Source organism: Ursus americanus, chromosome 18 (genome assembly GCF_024610735.1).
Source record: "Ursus americanus isolate L20-20 chromosome 18, mUrsAme1.1.p, whole genome shotgun sequence".
In the NCBI taxonomy this organism is placed as follows: domain Eukaryota; kingdom Metazoa; phylum Chordata; class Mammalia; order Carnivora; family Ursidae; genus Ursus; species Ursus americanus.
The window spans coordinates 19362813-19382381 of NC_142144.1; the positions used below are offsets into that span (position 1 = coordinate 19362813).

A 19569-nucleotide genomic window follows, 5' to 3' on the forward strand; every position below is an offset into this window, starting at 1 on the left:
GCTTGACAGACTCATCAGGAAGGAAGGAGGGAGGGCATGAATCCAGAGGCAAGGACTTGGGCTCTAGAAAGTTCTGCAGCCCCCTTAGCCAGAACACAGAAAGAGCTCCCGCTTCTCCCCAGAAGTCCCAAGCCTGGAGCTTCCAGATTCCAACAGAGAGGACGGTCCTGAGCAACAGTGTGTGCTCACGGCCAGGACTCCCTGGGCAGGAGTGGGTGGGCCAGGGGCAGGGACACAGGGGACTGGTCAGGGAGAAGAGCCAGGCCCTTCAGTCTGAAGGTCAGCACGTCCTACGTCCATACCTTGCTCCCCGCCCCCCACACGTGCCTCATACCCCCGGGCTGGCCACTTACCGTGCTCCGTAGAGGACTAGTCTGAAGTGACCTGAAGGACAAATGTCTCAGGTGGGAACCAGCTGCAGCTGGGAGATGGGATGCTGGCTCAGGAGGTATTTTTTATAGTTCTGAACTCACCATTTAAAAATGGGCCTTCCATTAAAAAAAACATAAGGTTTCTTGATTCTCTTGACACACGTGCTGGCAGCCAAGCCGAGAGGGTCCCTCTGGCCAGGGCCTCCCCTGCGGTTCCCCCACTGGCCTGCCGCCCGGCCAGGCCCTGGAGACAAGACAGGTGGGGTCGAAGCACATCTGTGACCCCGAGTCCGGAGCCTAGGATGCTCACCCGAGAGGCTGCCCTGAAGACTCGACGTGGTTCTGAAGTCTTCTCACCTTAAATTTTCTCGTAAAGATACCGGTCACAGTTATAAAATCGATGTGGCTGCTTAGTGACGACACATGCTTCTTAAAAACTTTAAACACCCAGAGGCTGCCCTCGGCGGTAGGAAGGCTCTGGGCCACGCGCTTGGTCTTCCAGGATGGCGACGTGCCAGGCTTGGGGGAGGCCTCTCCCAGCTGCAGCAGACTCCTGACTTGTGCTAGACCACATGGAAACTCCTCGAGGAAACGTCAGTCACCCGCTCCTGGCAACGTCCCCAGGGTACTCGTCATAGGAAACTCCCACGGGATGGTCCCGAGGGCAGGGCTGATGCCCCCCGGGAGGGGGGTCCAGCTCGGCAGCCTGTTGGCGATGCTCCCCATGCAGTTTGGTGGGACTTGTTCGGCCAATCCACGTAACACGTCCTCTTCGGGGACAGCGCCCCGTCACCTGGTTGAGGCCAGGAGAAAGCACGACAGCGTCTGCCCTTGAACACACTGACAGCAGCACGCTCGCACGCTTCTGGCCCACTCAGGCCACTGCTCGCCTTCTGGGGGCCTCACCTCTCCTTCGACTTGTCCTCAGCTTGACTCGAAGCACTGATGTGCGTGTGTCGGGGGTGTGAGGCTCCGGGTGAGACCTGCCGAAGTCCACCCAGGCTGGTACGTGTTTGGAGCCACAGATGCCATCGGGAATCTGGCAAAGCCGCAGACAGTCTTCCCCAGATGGAGGGTGACACAACACAGTCACACGTGTCACCCAAGGCTGCTGGGTACAGGGTCACCAGGGGCGAGAGGCACACCAGCAACCATGGACAAGGCAAACTAGGATGTGTCCCTGCGACCCTGGACATGTAGGACTCAGATTTCGCTCCTCCTCCTTCCATGGGACGATGGTCCATAAGCAAGGCCCACAGGGGCCGTATCACTGATCATACGTGGGCCGAGCTGGCTCTGGCTGGTGCCGGACGTGTCAACTCAACCGAGGCGTTGACGTCCCGGACCTTGGTGTGTCCCCTCGGCACAGACTCCGGCTCTGTCGCGCCTGGGGGTCCTGCCTCCCGTCCATCTCTACTCGCCAGTGCCCCCGCTCCTCACCGGATGACATGGCCCAACGCCAAACCCAAGAAACAACACCATACACCGCCATCTTCCTAAACGTTGTTTTATTGTAAAACCATAAATACAACACTGACATGAAATCATTTAAGTAACTGACTCTCTCTAACCATTAAAAGGATGTCTTTTTGCCGTGGCATCAACCAACTGGGAAATAATGTTGCAAGAATTCGGGGGGTGGGGGTGGACTCTGGGCTAGGGCTTTTGGTGATTTAAGGAACCAAGTGGAACCTTCCTCTTCTTCCTGGGAATGGCCCACTTTGGGACAAGAACAGACAGGTAAAAACAGCAACATTTAAACAGCTCAGTTTTAAATTTTATTACTCTGTAAAAATCTTTTTTTTTTTTTTTTCCTGTTCCTTTCCTCCATTTGACATCAGAAAAAGTTTTTAAACATCACGAAACTGATTTGGCTGTAAATGGAGATACGGAACCAAAACAAAGTGAAACGAAAAACCCAAAGGACAAACAGAAAACCCTAAATAAACCCTCAAGTGTGGTCTCGGGGGTTACAGATCACAAGAACCGTCAACCCAACCCCCACGCAGCGCGACCCCCCGCAGGGCTGTTGGATCCATACCAACGACACAGGAGACCGCAAGCAACGTCTTTTGTTAATTAACACAGCAAGGGTGACACTAGGTAACTTTTTTTTAAATACAGTACATGGTACACAGGGCCCCAAGATGGCCCCTGGATAAACCCCTCGTGGAGACTGGAGCCAAGCACTGGCTGTTTATAAAAATATTGTGTTGCTACAAAAGTATAAATTAATGCTACCGGTATTAAGAAATATTAAACACATAAAACTTATAAGGATTAAGAAAAATATTCATTAATACCTGTAGAAAACTCTGGCCTAAAAAAGATATTTTTTTTGTGTTTGTTTTTTTGTAAATTTTTTTTTTTGTATTTTTTTTTTAAGATGACTTGAGTTTCTTGCACTCGGAGAGAGAGACACAGTCAGATGTGCCTATGGTATTGCCTAGAATGTCGTTAACTACTGAGAAAGGACGGGGGTGGGGGGGTGCACGCACGTGGTTACTGAGCGGGGGCGCGGGGGACGGGGGCACCAAGGCTTTCTCAAGATTTACCTGATGTGAAAGAATCACGGATGTGAAGTTTGCGGGGAAAAGAAAAAGGCAGGATCAGGAAACAACTGAAAATAATTTACGCTTTTTAAAAAATATCTCTGCTTCGGGGTGGTCGTACAAAATGATTTCCTGATGCTTGGGGTCTGAACGGCCCCGGCCGCGCCGCCCGGCGGGTCCTCTCTCTCCTGGCTGGCGAGTCCCAGCCCCACGCCAGTCCACGAGCTGGCGCGCCGCCCGGGAGCCCGGCCGCCCTGGCCGGGCGGGAGGCAGGGCCCCAGGCGGGGACCGGCTGGCACCTGGGTTGTGGGAGGAGGCTTCCGTCCGGCTGGTCTCAGAGCCCACGGTCTCGGCCAACCCGGACTGCAGGAAGCGCCACAGGGATCCCAGGCCCCTGAGGTTGCGGACAAGGCTGGGCTGTGCCCCTTAAGGAACTTTGGTTCGAAGAGTCAAGGTGCCCAGTGGGGACGCGCGGGGGGGTAGGACCCTCGAGGGTCCCGATGCTGACGCCCAGCTGCAGACCTAGCAAATCCTTCTCTGTACAGGAGCTGGATCTTGAAAGCGACCCGCGTGGCGGCGGCGGGGACATGAATAGAGCCAACAGTGACCTCAGTGAGGGTCTTCGCCCTCATCAAAGCGGCAGCAGGTGCCTCCTCACACAGAAACCACGGGGCCCCCCAGCGACAGACGGGCCTCTACTGACCACGATCCCCAAACCCAAACGAGAGAGGAAGACAAACAGGACGACGACGACAGAAGCCTCCAGAAAACCCTGAAGAGGGGAACCCGGGAGGGAAACTAAGAGGAAAACAACACCGTATCATTGGTTCACCATAACTGGCCTAGCAAACATTAGCCACAGTGAAGAGAGGGGCGGGCCCGGCTGGATGCGGGCGCTGGGGTGGCGCCGGCGGGGCTGAGACAGGGGCCCCCGCCTACCGTCTCCGGGGAACCGGCCGAGCCGCACTCAGCCTCACTGTTCCATCCAAACCAGCAGCCTTTCTAGGTGCTCCCCGTCGGGTACACCCCAGGGAAACCGGTGCTGCCACCGTTCTCAAGGCCAAGGGCAAAGCTGTGAACTCACCCCAGCTCAACGGGGCAGGGGGCAGCCGCCCGCCATGCCCTGGGCGCCTCCTCTTCCCGTCTCTGCAAGCGCATGTATCATGATGACAACATCCAGGTACCGTCCCCTTCCGGGCGTTGCTCACAGGCCCTTCCTCCTCCATCCGCAGCCTAGCTTCACTTCAAACCTTTCTCGGGAACATGTGGCCCGCGAGAGTGCGTGCTGTGTCCCTGACGTCTCTCCAGGTGCCCCCTGCCGAGGAGTCTAGTTCGAGTCCGGGCAGGAGCAGGTGGCCTCGGGCAAGCACCGGGGACTCCCGGAGGCAGAGGTTCGGCTTCACAGTGGAAAACACACCTTGCAGAGTTTTTCCCTGGTGTTTCTTCAAAGTGCAGGAGATAAAGGAGGAAACTCAAGGGGAGAACACTTGCCAGCTTACAGACCAGGTGTAAAAAAAAAAAGTCCTTGCTCGGACTGTTCTCTCCTCACCAGGAAACCTTTGTACCCTTTTCCCAAGACGCCAAGCCCGAGGCTGTCAGGTGGGATAGTGGCAAAGGCCCCCACTCCGGGACCCAGCAGCAGCTTTGCTCAGGTGGCCCTTCCGTTTCGTTTCCTGGTTTCTAATCACTCTCTGAGGCTGGCTGGTGGGCCCAGGCCCAAACAGGGAGACCGGTGTTGGGACAAGCACATCCATGCCCAGGTTACTCAGATCGAGCACCCATGAGGCTGCAGTCCTTGGCCCGAGCTTTGGTGGGGAAGCCAACGGACGTCAGATGAGGGGAGAATACCCCGCAGGATGGAGGTGGGCTCTCTCCATCTCCCCTCTGGGGTTCACGTTACGTCCAAACAAGACCACTTCTGTCCTGGGAATCACATGGCTTGAGGCAGGTTATGTCCAAGTCAGCAGAAGACCACACTGAGCTGCCGAGAACAGGACAGAAATGGCCCTATTTCCCGGCCTGCCGGCAACCAAGGGCCTGTGGTGGAAAGTCCCATCACGGTCACAGAACAGGGGAGCAGAAGACAAAATCCTTCTCAAGGTCAGTGCCAGGGGAGGTGTCAGATGAACTGGGAGAGTCTACCTCAATCCTTTGGCTAAACTAGAATTTGGATAAGGTGGATATTGCTGGAAATGAGGGGCCAGTGGCTGGACCTGTGGGATCTTTGGGTTTTCCTACGCTGGTCACTGCAGCCGGATTTGCACTACAGGAACCGCCTGCGCAAGGAAGTGGACTGAAAGGGCACCTTGATACAGCCTTTCCTGTTGGTGACCCCAGTTTCAGGAGGAACCAGTGGCTGCAAGAGACAAAGTGACTACCTGCCGCCTTGGTGCCGTATCTGGATGAGGCAGCCCCCGGAGAAAGCTTTCAGAGCGCCTGGCGGCAGCAACCTTACACCTGCAGGGTGAGCTGAGCCCGAGGGGTCGAATGGAGGCGGGAAGGAAGAACAGAACGGGGGTGACACATACGACTCGACACCTCGAGTGCAATTAACTAGACTTACGCGGACTTTCGTTCTGGAGGGCAGCCAGCCCTGCGTTCCGAAGAGGATGCGGAGCGCTCTGAACGCGTATCCGGGCTCGGTCTCTGATGGCTTTGCAAGAAAGTGAAATGTCTGGCCCACTACTGGGGCAACGCCAGAACAGCTCTGCTCTCAGCAGAGGGACGACGGGCTCCGAGGCGCTGTTCCCACCAACCACACACAGTGGGCGGCTCTGGTCCTCCCCGTGTGGCGGAAAGTGCCGAGTCGCGGGCCCTTCCCCAGCAGCAAAGGACAGCTGGTGGCCTTTGGCCGCGGGCATGTCACTTAGCTGCCCTGCAGCCACCTTCTGGAATGTCCACAAAGATCGGATCAGAAAGTTCGTGGATGCTCCCACGCTCTCTAGAAAGTGACATGAGGTGACCGTCCAGTGCAGATGGAGGCTCTCCTGGTGGTGTGACCCCGGCTGGAAACGTGGGGGAAATACCTAGAACTTCTCCAGGAGAGGTGACGGCACACTGGTTCCTGAGACCACGGCGTGCTGGAGCGAAGGTGCGAACGGCCCATGTGGATGCGTTTCAGTACGTCCAGGACTCGGAGGGAAAAGCTGGGTTAGTTCTCACGAGGCGACGCGAGCAGGCTTGGCCCCCAGGGACACCGTTGGGTCTATGATCCTAAGCCTTCTCGAGTTTTTGAACCAACCTGACTTCCCGATCTGCTACGGACCCGGGGAGGGGGGCTGCTGTACAGTGCTTTTTGGAGTCGAGGTATCTCACTGCTAAGTAATGCTTTATTACCAGGAAGGGATGGAGTGGACTTCGTCAACCCTCATGATGGTGAAACGTGCCTTGGCAAAGAGCCCTCCATGATGGCGGCCATTCTTAGCCTGAAGCCCTGGGTGCAACCATCTATCCCACAGCCATGGCCACCGGCGGGACATGAGACCGCCAGGACATTCCTCATGGGGGTGGGGGTGGAGTGCTGACCCTGACAGAACCTCTTGGGAGGGCAAAGGGGCCACCCTCTTGGCATCTGGACCGAGTGTGCAGACCCTAAATTGCTCACGGAGAGAAAAGCCATCTTTCACAGCCTCAAATTACATGTGGCCTGATGCCACTCCACCCTCAAGACATCAACCGTTTGGCCCCCAAGGCACCATGCTCAACTACTGTCCTGGAAGGAGGGCCGAGGCTCACGTGGTCCGGGACCCCCACGGCCGTGGGTCTGAGGTGCGACGGACGTGAACACGGATGGACTCGGGAGTCCCTGCTGGGCTGGAAGTGTCAGTGACGTGGCGAGTAGTGTAATGCACTCTGGGTATAGAAGTCAGACATTCGCGGTACCAGACACAGCGAACCAGGAGGGCGGGGCTTCCGCGTACATTCAGGAGAACTCCTAAGCCACATGCTTCCCTATGGCTTCCACCGAACCCCACATCTGTGAAACCTGCGACTCCAGCCCCACTCCTGGTTTCCAAACAGCAACGCCAAGTTCGTGGTCTTGGCTGTTCGAATACATGAACATGGGACTGTACAGGGAGGGCTAATAAAAACCTTAGGATGCTGAAGATCCCACTGAGATGAGCTAGTTTACAGTGTGATTTGAGGAACAAAAAGGGCAACTGAAAGAAAAACAAAAACAAAAACAAAAACAAAAAACCAAAGAACAAAAAAACAAAACCTCCAAAACATAAGTTATAGACATTCAGTGCCTCCTAGCAGAGTCTAAAATCAGATTTGGGGAAGAAAAAAAAAAAAAGTAAAAACTGCTAAAATATTAGGAAAACAATTATTAAGGAGTGGAGACAGCATCTATACTTCTTTAAAAAATGTCTTTTTTTTTCTATCTTATATTAAAAAGCAAAAGGTCAGCTTTATATTCTTAAAGTCTCCTTTCCTGATTTGGGGAGATAGATAGGTGTGTTTCTAAGGCGGCTGCCCCGGGAGCCCCAAGGGTATCTCGGCAGCAACAGCGCAATGCCCTGAAGGTGAACGAGAACAAAGTCCAGTGCAGACACTGTCCATCTGATGCAGTCTGGAGAATCCATGGCAGAGCAGCCGGGGAGGGGTGAGTGCACGAGGGTCAGGAGGGCTCGGGGCAGGGGGGTGGGGTGGGGCGGGGGGGGGGGGGAGAAGAGGGAAGGGCCAGGGGGTCGAGGACAGAGAGCGTCAAGTCACTTCAGATCTCAGCTGCCTGAACATTTTACCACATCAGCTTTCTACCGATCTGCACACCTGAAAACGGAGTCTTTTAAGCCCCCTCACTGAGAAAAGGAGGTGAAGTGTCTTCCCTCTTTCCCACTCAGCTTTCCTGACACACCCAGTAATGCACAGGCGCCACGAGCAGGCGTGTGCACGCACCAGGGCTGTGTGTGTGTGCGCATGCGTGCGCGAGGCTGCGGGGGCCACGCGGGCGAGCCCTGGGCCCCCCGTGCCACACACGCACGGCCCGCGCACTCGGCCACGTCCGCACCTCGCATGCACACACGCACACACACACACGCTGAAAAAGCACTTAAGTTTCCAGGGGGGCATTTATAATGAGGTCCACAGTGTTTAGAACTTAAATTCCTTTTTCTTTGTTTGCGACAGTGTTGTGTGTGTGTGTATTTTTTTTTTCCCAATGTTTCTCTTCTCTTTTTCTCTTTTCTTCCTTCCTACCGTCCCCAAGTCTTAAAGCATGTTGGATTTCAGAAACATGAGTTTGTTCATATCTTCCGGACTCAGCAGTCGCCTCCTTTTGATCAGAAGTGCTTGCTCACACATATTTACACACCCGCTCCTGGCCCCCACGGCCGGAACCGCGAGCAGCCAGAAGGCCAGCTTGGCGAGTTTCGTGTGCTTCTGGGTAACGCACGACCAGTACTGGAAGAGATCGGGGGTGGCCTGGAAGAGGGGCTCCTGCAGGTAATCGTACACTTCGTTCTTCCCGAGCCGATCATCTTCCTGAGCTGCGGGGTGCTCGCCCGCGGCAGAGCGGGGCTTCTTGGCGGTGGGCTCGAAGTCGGCCTCCTCGGTCCAGGACTCCTTGACCTCGTTGATGAGCTCGCACACCTTGCCGATGATCTCCTCGTGCTGGTAGGGCGGCACGGGCCGCAGCTTCTGCTGCGGGTCCAGGATCATGGCCACCTTATGCGCCGGGTGCACCTTGAAGTTCTCCTTGAGCGCCTCGAGGAAGAGGTGGCACAGCTTGCTGACGGTGCCCGCGTCGTTGGCCTTGGCCGTGAACAGCTTCTCCAGCCTGACGTAGGTGGGCAGCACGAGCTGCAGGGTGGGCTGGCTCTCATGGCTCAGCTCGATGACCGCCTGCTTGACGGGCGTCAGGATGGCCGCCAGGTTGCTGAGCAGGTGCTTATTGAGGCTTTGGATGAGATTCAGCTTCTTGGCGCGGCTGTAGAACTCGCAGATCTGCTCGTAGCGCTCGTGCACCAGCAGCAGCGAGTCCGTGACCGAGTTCCAGCAGGGCGGCGGCGAGGTCTCCTCCAGCGAGCCGAAGGTCTCCTTGGCCAGGCCCGTGGAGCCTGCCAGGTCCTCGCACACGTTGAGCAGCTCGATGACCTCGTGCATGCTGCGGGCCTGCAGCGTCCGCTTGCTCAGCACGCTCTGCACCACCGAGTTCAAGGCACAGGCTGAGCAGCGAAGGCACATGCCGGCCTTGGAGAAGGCGGACGCGCTCACCCGGCAGTCGGTCACGTACACTGTCCTGATCTCCGACATCACGAACTCCGACAGCACGTTCTGCACCCAGTGATGCACCAGGTCGCCGCTGTCGCGAATGTCCGCACCCTTCACGCCCAGCACGTAGCTCTTGATGTGGTTGCCCTCGGCCTGGTAGGCCGTGAGGATGTAGCACGAGTCGGGGCCGACGCTCTGCGAGTGGCAGGTGACCCCGATGCCCAGACAGGCGTTGCTGCCCAAGGCGCACGTCACCTTCACCTTCACCTGGTTGTACATACGCGGCAGGTGCTTCAGCGCCAGCGTGTTGAAGTTGCCCAGGATCTCCGTGACGGAGAAGGCCCCGTAGCGGGCGCCGCTGTCCACCAGCGTCTGGGCCAGCTTCAGGAACTCCTTCCCGCTCACCACACTCAGTGCGCCCAGGTCGGCGCACATGACCCGCAGCAGCCGCTCTGCGATATTCTGCCGCTCCTTCTCGGGGATCATGCTGTTGGGTGTTAAACCACTGGTCATGGCTGGCAGAGGACACAAAGAGAGATGTAATTACACCTGGCAGGTGAGGGGCCTTCATCGGGCCGCAGCCTACTATGCTAAGCAGTGGTATTAGAAACTAGGAGGCTTCATCTTGCACACAAACTGGTGGTGCTTCTGGTATTTAACATGTGAGTCGCACAGAAATAACATTCTAGGATTGATTAGTAATGCCTGCCACGAGCACGGGACTAGACTACAGTGGGACGTATGCAACACACTTGCTGCACGTGTCATTCACCTAGACTTCTGAAGCCAACTAGTCTAACTTCGTCCTCGATATAGGAACTGCCTCTAAGAAAGGAATCGCTAGTGAATAAAATACATGAGGCCACAGCAACAGGAAAGAGAAGCCAACAGAAACTGACGAGTGGATTCCAGTTCTGACTCTCACTAAGTATGTATGCTCTGACCACGGAAAGGTCAGCTCCTCTCCCCGGGCTGCCTTCTACCCGTCCACTGAGGTCACAATTCCCACAGATGAAGTCTTAGGTGTATAAGAGCTTCGAACATGGTCTCGCATCATTAAGAGAGGCACAGGGGGTGGGATGGGAGGCGGGGGCGTGGAGCTGGGGCTAGAGGTGCACGGGGCGGACCTCTGCAGGCCCCCAGGCTCTGGGCTGGGAGAGACCTACTGTTGTTGGCGCTGTTCCTCTGGGCCTGGGGTTTCCACTTCTCTTCTACAACAGCAGAGGGCGATCGGGACTGGTTGGAGGCGATGTTGTTCTCGTTGTCCGCTGCAGGCACAAAGGGGACAGCGTGTGACCCTGAGGTGCAAGAGGCCTGCCAACTCACAAGACGAGAACGACAGCATGGCGGGTGAAGCCCGAACAAGGCTCCTAGGACTTGGGCCTGGGTCTAGACCCCGGCTTCTGCTCAGACGATCATCCTATGCTTGCAAAGCCTCAATTATGTCACTTGAAAAAATGAAGATGAGCACATGGATGGGACACACGTGCCGGAAGGATCAACAAGAGAAAATGCAGGGAAAGCCCAGAGCACAGGAAGCGCGCAGTGGGTGGGAACCGCTGTCCCCGAGTCGATCTGGGAGGCCCCACACCCACACACAACCCCATGTTCTAGCTCCGAAATGGGCGAGGGGTGCCAGTTACAGCTGGTGGCCTAAGAGACCTCATCTTCTCACTTTTCTCAAGTGTGCTTTTTCTTTTCAGTTTATACTAAAAATTTAATTAAAGGAACAAAACCAAACCAAAGCCCTATGTGATACTAAGTTCTCAGCCCCTCTCCCTGTCAGATATGGAAACTGAAGCCCAGATGTAGAAAAGGATTGCCCTGGATCACACAAAAGAACCAAAGGCAGGGCTGGGACAGACAACCCAGGTCCCCTGATTCCTAATGCTTCCTCCATGCATTTCCCTCACTTCTGTTTATGCATATGCAACTATATCAAAATGGTACATGCCTGGCACACGGGTGGCCCAGTCCAGGCTCTCTGTGGCTCAACCGAACACCTGACTCTTGATTTCAGCTCAGGTCGTGATCTCAGGGTCATGGGATTGAGCCCTGTGTCGGGAGCGTGGATCCCGCTTAAGATTCTTTCTCCCTCTCTCTCTGCCCCTCCCTGCCCCCAGCCCGCACTATCTCTCTATTGCTCTCTCTCAAATAGACAGACAGATAAAATAGCACATGCTTCTTCTCCTTCCTTCACCACTACTCCTTGCCATTTTTACAGAATCATTTTGGAGTAGAAACGGTCTGAGTAACGTGCTTGTCGTGACCAATGACCACACAGTCTTCCGTCGGATGATACGCCATGGGGCTGCTGAACCACACACTGAGTGCAGAGTTTCCGGGCTGTTTCCAGTATTACTGTTCTGCTATGAACCTACCTGCCTAATATTCTACTATCATTTCTCTGTGCTTTTGTTCTTGTTGTGGGTTTATTTCCCTGAGACGTCATCTTACAGGTAGAATCACAAATGCAAGGAGATGGACGGGCCAGTGACACTTGCACAGGGTTGCCAGCATTTTCCATTCTTCTCAGTTCAAGGCATCAGGCCTTGGAGGCCCAGGCCACAGTTATCATACCAAGAGAAGAGGCTTCCCCAGTATCTACATGTTCAGCCCTGCAAGGCTAATTTAGAAACTCCAGGAAAAAATGAAAACAAAACACCCACTCCCAAAAACAAAGCAACAAAAACAACACAAAAGAAACTCTAGGACATCCACTCAAAGGAACACATTACAATCACTAGGAAAGGCGGTTGCACAGACCGTAATAACACGGGAAGATGCATTATGCAAAGTAAGATCTCATCACAATTTTATACGGATTTCTTATTTGTATTTTAGACTTGCAAGTCAAATAACAAACGAATCTATGCAACAAAAATAGATTGGGGGCGGAGAGACGGACTTTCACTTCCACCAATTGCCTATCATGATACCACTGTTTTCGGACAGGTAATCCCAGGTCCCAGGTCTGATCCCAGAAAAAGGAGAACGAATGCGGTTTAAGTAATACGATTGGCCCAGCTGGCCTGAAAGCAGTTTGCAGCCTGCAGCCCAGGGATAGGGAACAGAGCCCAGTGGTTTTGCTGATTTTTGAAGAGGCAGAAGCCAATGTTTAGGGAAGCGGAAGGGAGCTAAAATGTATAGGGAAAGTACCAGAGAGAAGGGAGTTACATAAAGAAAGGGCTCTGGAGACCTTCAGTAGGGTTTCCAGAAGTCTGCTGAATACTTGCCTACCCAAGCACGGGGTTAAATGCCACAAGACTGGGTAAGGAATCACGAGAAAGCAGGAAGTGGGGGAGGGGAGGAAATAAATTTGTACTCCCTCAACCAGAAAGGAGAGACCACAACGCATAAGGAATTGGGTAGGGTTCCCTCACTTTGGGGCAAAATTAACAACAGATTAAGGGCTGCACTAGACCTGCCCCAATACATTTTTCTTTTTTAAGATTTTATTTATTTACGTGAGAGAGAGAGAGAGAGAAAACGAGCAGGAAGGGGCAGAGGGAGAGGGAGAAGCAGACTCCCTGCTGAGCAGGGAGCAAGGAGGAGCAATTCTCAGGACCCTGGGATCATGACCTGAGCCGAAGGCAGACGCTTAACCGACTGAGCCCCCCAGGCGCCACTCGCCACAATGCAACTTAAGAGTAAGCCTCCAAAGTATCGAGGTGGTCCTCTGTACCTAAACGGTAACCCAGAACAAAGTTCAATGCTTTTACAGAACCTAGCACCTAACAATACAAAAATTCACAATGTTAATTATGCGATAAAAAAGTGATCAGGCATTCAAAATAGTAGGAAAATATGACCTATCAACCAAGAGAAAAACCAATCAATAGAAACAGAGCCACAAAGGCCAGACACGACGGAACTATCCAGTAAGGTGCTTACAGCAGCGGTTACGAATACCAGAAATATGCTCCAAGACATGAAGGGAAACACGAATACCATCAGGAGAGAAACAGAAGATGTGAAAAACCCAAAACTAACCAATCTCAGGTGGAACTTGTAGCTATAAAAATGAATTGTCTAGGGAAACAACACACTGTATGGGATAAAAGATCGGATGACACAGAAGAAAAAAATCAGTGGAGAAAGAGCAAGAAAACTACCTACACCCAACATGAAAAACAAAAAAGGGTAAAAGGCAGAAGATAATGAACAGCGCATGGACACTATCAGACCGTTTCATATTCACATAACTGGAGTCCCAGGAAAAGGAGGTAAGGCAGCAAAAGATGTCCGAAAAAATGGCCAGAATTTTTCCAAACTGGATTAAAAGTTCAAAGCCAGATTCAAAAAGCTCAACTGACTCCAAGCAGAATAAACATAAAGAAAATACCATCGAGGCACAGCATCATGACAAAACTGTTGAAAACCACTGAAAAGAGAAACTCGTAAGAGGAGCCAGAGAGGGGGAGAAATTATGCACAAATGCACAACAGTAAAAACGACGACAGGCCTGGAGGCAACAGAACAAAGTGTCAACCGAAAGGATCAACCCCAAATTCTAAATCCAAGGATAATATCCTTCACAATGAAGATGAAATCACGATTTCTGAGATAAAAAAAATTCAAAAAATCAGACCTGCGCTCTAGGAAATATAAAAGGAATTTCGTCAGGTCTTAGCAAAGTGACGGCAAGTAAGAATCTAAATCTACAAAAAGAAGAATGCTGGAAACTACACATGTGGGTAAACGTTCCCTCACTTTTAAACTCTTTAAAAGATAAATGACTTCTCATTGGAAAATAGTAACAACGAACTGCAGTAATAATATGTATGGTAAACTGTAGGACAAGAGTATCATAGAAACCAGGTGGGGAAAGAGCAGATGCTGCTGAAAGTTTCTCACACAGTATGGAAGGTGGGCTAATACCATCTGAAGGCAGAACTGACAAGAAATATATAGTTCAAAACCCAAATAAACCACAAAAAAGAAAACAAAGAGTTGGCTTGATGAATGGAGATAAAAATGCAATCATAAATTCTCAATCCAAAATGAGGCAGAAAAATGAGAGAAAGAGGAACAAAGAAGAAATGAGATGATTAGGAACAAACAGCAAGATGGTAGGTTTAAACACAATAATATTAAAATTACATTAAATATAAATGGTCTCCACATTCCAAATAAAAGTTAGAGATTGTCATACTTAGTAAAAAGGAAAGACTCTACCATATGTTATCTGTAAGGAACCTATTTAAATACGAAGACAGGGTAAAAGGCTAAATAAAGATATATCCTACAAATGGTAGAGAAGAAAGCTAGTGATGTTTGCAAGAGTATTACAGAAAAATTGACCTCAGGACAAGAAATATTATCAGGGGTAACAAGAGACCCTATACCATGACACCAGGGTCAAAATACCAAGAATGACATAATAATCCTAAACCTGTACATATCCAAACACATGAAGCAAAAGCTGAAACAAGAAGTAGACAAATCTACAACTATAACTGGGGATTTCAACTCTCTTCTCTGAGTAATTGTTAGTTAGAAATGAAGGGAAAGGACTGAACATAAATGAACAGAGTGGACAAGATCAAGCAGCCTAATACACATATGACTGGGTTTCCAGAAAAAGGAGGTAGGCAGAAATACAGTGAAATCACATAAATGGTCTCTGACCATAACTGAATTAAAAATTAGAAATCAGTAACAAATAGGAAAAAAAAAACCTGCAACTCTTTGAATAATAAATATCACGCTTCTAAAATCACACGGATCAAAAAATATCAGGGAAATTAGAAAATGGTTTGAACTTAACATTAAAACATAACCTTCCAGAATCTGTGGGATCCATCTAAAACAGGGCATATTTATAGCATTAAATAACTACATTAGAAAAGAATACAGGTTTAAAATCAGTAGTATAAGCTTCCACCATAAGAGAGATCTAAAGAGGAAGAGTAAATTGAGTCTAAAGTAAGCAGAAGAAAGGAAATCATACAGCTAAAAGCAGAAATGAATAAAACAGAAAATAAACACAATAGAGAAAATAATGAAACTAAAAGCTGATTCTTTGTAGAGATGAAGAAAAATGATAAACCTCTAGCCAAAAAGATTAAAAAAAGAAAAAGGACACAAACTATCAGTATCAAGAATGACAGAAGGGAACATCACTACACGCTACAGTTATTAGAGGGGTTAAAAATGATTCGACCCCTTAAATGAGGCAAATACCCTAAAAGAGGCAAAGGAAAGTCCACTCCAGAAGAAAGAGAGAACCTGAAATAGTCCCGTATCTGTTACAAAAATTGAGTTCATAGTTAAATAACCAGTCACAAAGAAAAATCCCATATGGGTTCACTGGAGAATCTGACCAAATATTTGAGGAAGAACTAATACAAATTCTACAACAAATTATTCCAGAAAATAGATGAGGGAAGAACATCTCTCATTTTATGAGGCTGGCATTACTCTGATCCAAAACCAGAGAAAAACACTGCAGGAGAAGAAACTACAAACCAACACCCCTCATAAACACACACATGAACAGCCTAACCAAATATTAGCAAGCTCAACACTGTAATATATTAAAAAATAACACATGGTCACTAGGTGGAATTTACCCCAGAAATGTAAGTTGAGGTTAAAAAAAGAAATCCAATCAGTGCAATTTCCTACAAGAGAAAAGAAGAAGAAAATGATCTCCATGGATGTAAGTACACATTGAAATGTGACAAAATTCAGCGGCGCCCGGGTGGCTCAGTCGGTTAGGTGTCCGACTCGATTTTGGCTCAGGTCATGATCTCAGGGTTGTGGGATCGACTCTGTGCTCAGCAGGGGTGTCTGCTTGAGATTCTCTCCCCCACCCCATGAGTGCTTTCTCTCTGAAATAAATAAAGCTTTTTTTTTTAATGTGACAAAATTCAATAGTCACAAACTCTTAGCCAACTAGGAAGAGAAGGAAATTTCCTGGATCTGATAAAGGAAATCGAAAAAAAACTTGAGTCTGCCGACTTGACAGAAACAAAAAAGCCTTTAAGGAAACACTGTGAACAACAATATTCCAACAAATCACATAACCCGGATGAAGGAAACAAATCCTTAGAAAAACACGAACTACCAAAACCAATCTGAGAAACGGAACATCTGAACAGACCTATAGAAGACTGAGTTAGTATTCAAAACACTTCGCACAAAAAGGCAGAAAAGCAAAGTCCAGATTCTGATGGCTTCATTAGTGAATTCTACTCATATGTTAAAGGAACTCTTCGCAAAGTCTTCCCAAAAAGAGAAGAGGAGGGAACGTTCCACAATTTATTTCATGAGGCGAACATTACTCTGATACCCAAATCAGACAAAGAAATTACAAGAAGAGAAGCCGCAGGCCACCATCTCTTAGGACTACATCACACTTAATGGTTAAACACTGAAAGCTTTCCCCCTAAGATCAGGAACGAGACAAGAATATCCATTCTCACCTCTTTTATTCAATGTGTATTAGCGATTCTAGCCAGGGCAAGGAGGAAAAAATAGTAGTAATTTTAAAAATCATCCAGATTGCAGTGGAAAAAGTAAAATGATCTCTATTTGCAGATGACACGGTTGTGTACATAAACAATCTTATGGAATGTGCACACACACAAAACTATTAGAACTGATAAGGTGAGCAAGGTTGCAGGAAACAAGATCAACGTATATGAAAAAGAAATCAATTGTATTTCTTTATACTAGCAAACGAACACCCCAAAAGTTTAATTAAGAAAATAATTCCATTTTGTAATAGAATCCAAAAGAATAAAACAGTTAGGAATAAGTGCAAGATTTGTACACTGAAAACTAAAAACATGGTTGAAACAACTCAAAGAAGACTTCAATAAATGGAAAGACATTCCATGTTCATAGACTGGAGAATTTAATCTTGTCAAAATAGCAATACTCCCCAAATTAATCTAGATTCAACACGATCCCTATCAAAATCCTTGATGGCTTTTTAACAGAAATTAACAAGCCGTGTCTAAAATTCATGTGGAAATTCAAAAGATACAGAATAGGCAAGACGATCTTCAAAAAGAACAAAGTTGGAGGGCTCACACTTTGATTTCAAAACTACTGCAAAGCTACATACCAATCAAGACAGTGCGGTACTTGCGTGAGGACATACAGATTAATGGGACAGAATTCAGATTTCAGAAATAAACCCTCACACTTAGAGACAATTGATTTTTGACAAGGGTGCCAGGACAATTTAATGGGTGAAAGGATAGTCTTTTCAAAACATGGTGATGGGACAACTGGATATCTGCAAGCAAAAGAATAAAGCAGGAGCCCTCCCTTGATACCTCATATAAAAATTAATTCAAAATGCATCCTAAATGTAAAAGCTAAAACTCTGGTTTCTTCGATAAGACACCAACAGCACACATGAAAGAAGAAAAAGTAGATGGACTTCACCAAAATTTAAAATTTCTGCACTTTTCAAAGGCCAGCATCTAGAAAGTAAAAAGACAATCCACAAAATGGGAGAAAATATTTGCGAATACAGATCTATAGAGGTCTTGTATCTAGAATATGCAAAGAACACTTATAATTCAACAATAAAAAGACAAAAAAAAAATTTAAAATGGGCAAAGGATCTAAACAGAGATTTCTCCAAGGGAGGTATTCAGATGGCCAATAAGCCCAAGACAAGATGTTCGATGTCATTAGTCATCAGGAATATGCAAATCAGAATCATAATGAAATACCCCTTGGCACACACTAGGATGGCTATTAACAAAAAGTTAAATCACAGCAAGGATCTCGAACAGGTGGGGAGAAATCGCACCCCTCATACCCTGTTCGTGGTAACGGAAAAATGGTACAAGCCCCTTGCAGAAAACACCTGGCAATTCCCAATTAAATGTGAGTTATCGTGTTACCCAGAATTTCCACTCCCAGGTGTGCACCCAATGGAGTTAAAAACCTGTCCACACAATAACGTGTACTTGAACGTTCACAGCAGGGGTGTTCGTAATAGCCCCAAACTGGAGATAACTTAAATGCCCAACCGGTGACAGGATAAACTGTGGCATATCCAAACACTGGTGTACTGCCCGAAATAAAAAGGAGTCACTGGTATCACAGAACATGGATTCATCTCGAAAGTATACTGAGAGAAGCCAGACACGAAAAACTAATACCATGTAATTCCATGTATGTAAAATTCCAGTGGAAAGTGGCTTGCCAGCGCTGGGCTCGGGGAGGGGACGGGCCACAAAGAGGCAGAAGGGGACTTTTGGGGTGGATGGTCATGGTACACATTTTGACTGTGATGATTAGATGACTATCAGTTGTCAAAATGATCGAACTGCACTCCTTAAACTGGTGAATTCCACGTACGTAAAATCGTATCTTCATAAATCCCATTTTAAAATGAATGAAAAGAAGCCCGCGACAAGAGTACCGACAGTGGTTAGCTGGGAGCAGAGGTCCCAGCTTACACTTCATTTCCTAACTTCTCCGCAGGTTCCCGATTTCTTTCAATGAATGGAAATCACATTTAAAATGGGAAGCACATGTTCTAAAATGGAAACCAGCCGCCGCTCGTGTTGACTTTCTCCACCAGCGTACAGGGGTTTGAAGGCTCTGCCATGGTTGTGGGGTGTGAGCTTGAGCGAGTCACTCCAACTTTCTGGGCCTCAGTTCCCCTCCTTAGCCCAAATGCTGGGGCGGGGCAAGCTGCAGGGTGATTCCCTCACCCTTTCTGCAGGACCTGGAATGGAGAGGACTCGGCCTAGCAGTGGCGAACAATGTCTAGTTATTAGTTGACTCAGACAACTTTTTTCTCCGTATCCCACTGAGGCTGCTCCTGACATGGGTGAAGTACTTGGTAAATGCCCCGTGAAAAGGCTTGATTTATGGCTTGAGCTGAGAATAAAGTTTACTCGGTGTGGCTACGCCCTCAGCACCACAGGCAAACACGCACAGTTGCCTCGGCAAAGCTGGGGTCAAGGCCACCTCGTGCGGAGGGACCACTGCAGGAAGGAGAAAGCAGCTGTTCCTGATAGAGGATGGGAAAAGCGGCACCTGTTGTTGTTCAGTATCCGAGCCTGACTGTACCACGACCCTCAATATGTGACATGCGTCATCTCCGGACCCCTCGCCCAGCCTGTGAGAGCGCTGACGGGCCCACTTCACAGATGAGAAGCTGGAGGCCCAGAGAGGTGAGGCGGCTCCAAGGGAAGGCCTGGCGCCCTGCAAGAGCTCAAATGATGTCACATCCTTTTGACAAGCTCTGCAACTTTGGGCCAGTGATTATGTTCTGTGAGCCTCAGTTTCTTCATCCATATAATGGGGATGAGAATGTCAGCTTGTTCAGGAGATGGAATGACACAGCCTCGTCTGACCCGTAGTAATTGCTCACTAAATGTTAGCGATCTCTGGTATTACTACTGCCAACACGTACTCTGGAACTGTCACCAGGGGCAAGACAAATTTTCCTA

The 19569-nt window shown here is 49.4% G+C and overlaps 1 protein-coding gene across 16 annotated transcripts in view; it reads right to left on the minus strand.

The window, feature by feature from the left end:
* Positions 1 to 2160: 2160 nt before the first annotated feature.
* The window catches only part of ZNF618 (zinc finger protein 618), a 177740-nt gene continuing 160331 nt past the window's right edge, over positions 2161 to 19569 (minus strand). For all 16 annotated transcript variants that reach the window (XM_087869445.1, XM_087869441.1, XM_087869453.1 and 13 more), the window contains 2 exons: positions 10303 to 10404; positions 2161 to 9651 (listed from right to left, as the gene is read on the minus strand). In XM_087869445.1, coding sequence (XP_087725571.1) covers positions 8135 to 9651; positions 10303 to 10404 — 1619 coding nt within the window. In that variant the 3' untranslated portion in view covers positions 2161 to 8134. The remainder of the gene's footprint in view (positions 9652 to 10302; positions 10405 to 19569) is intronic.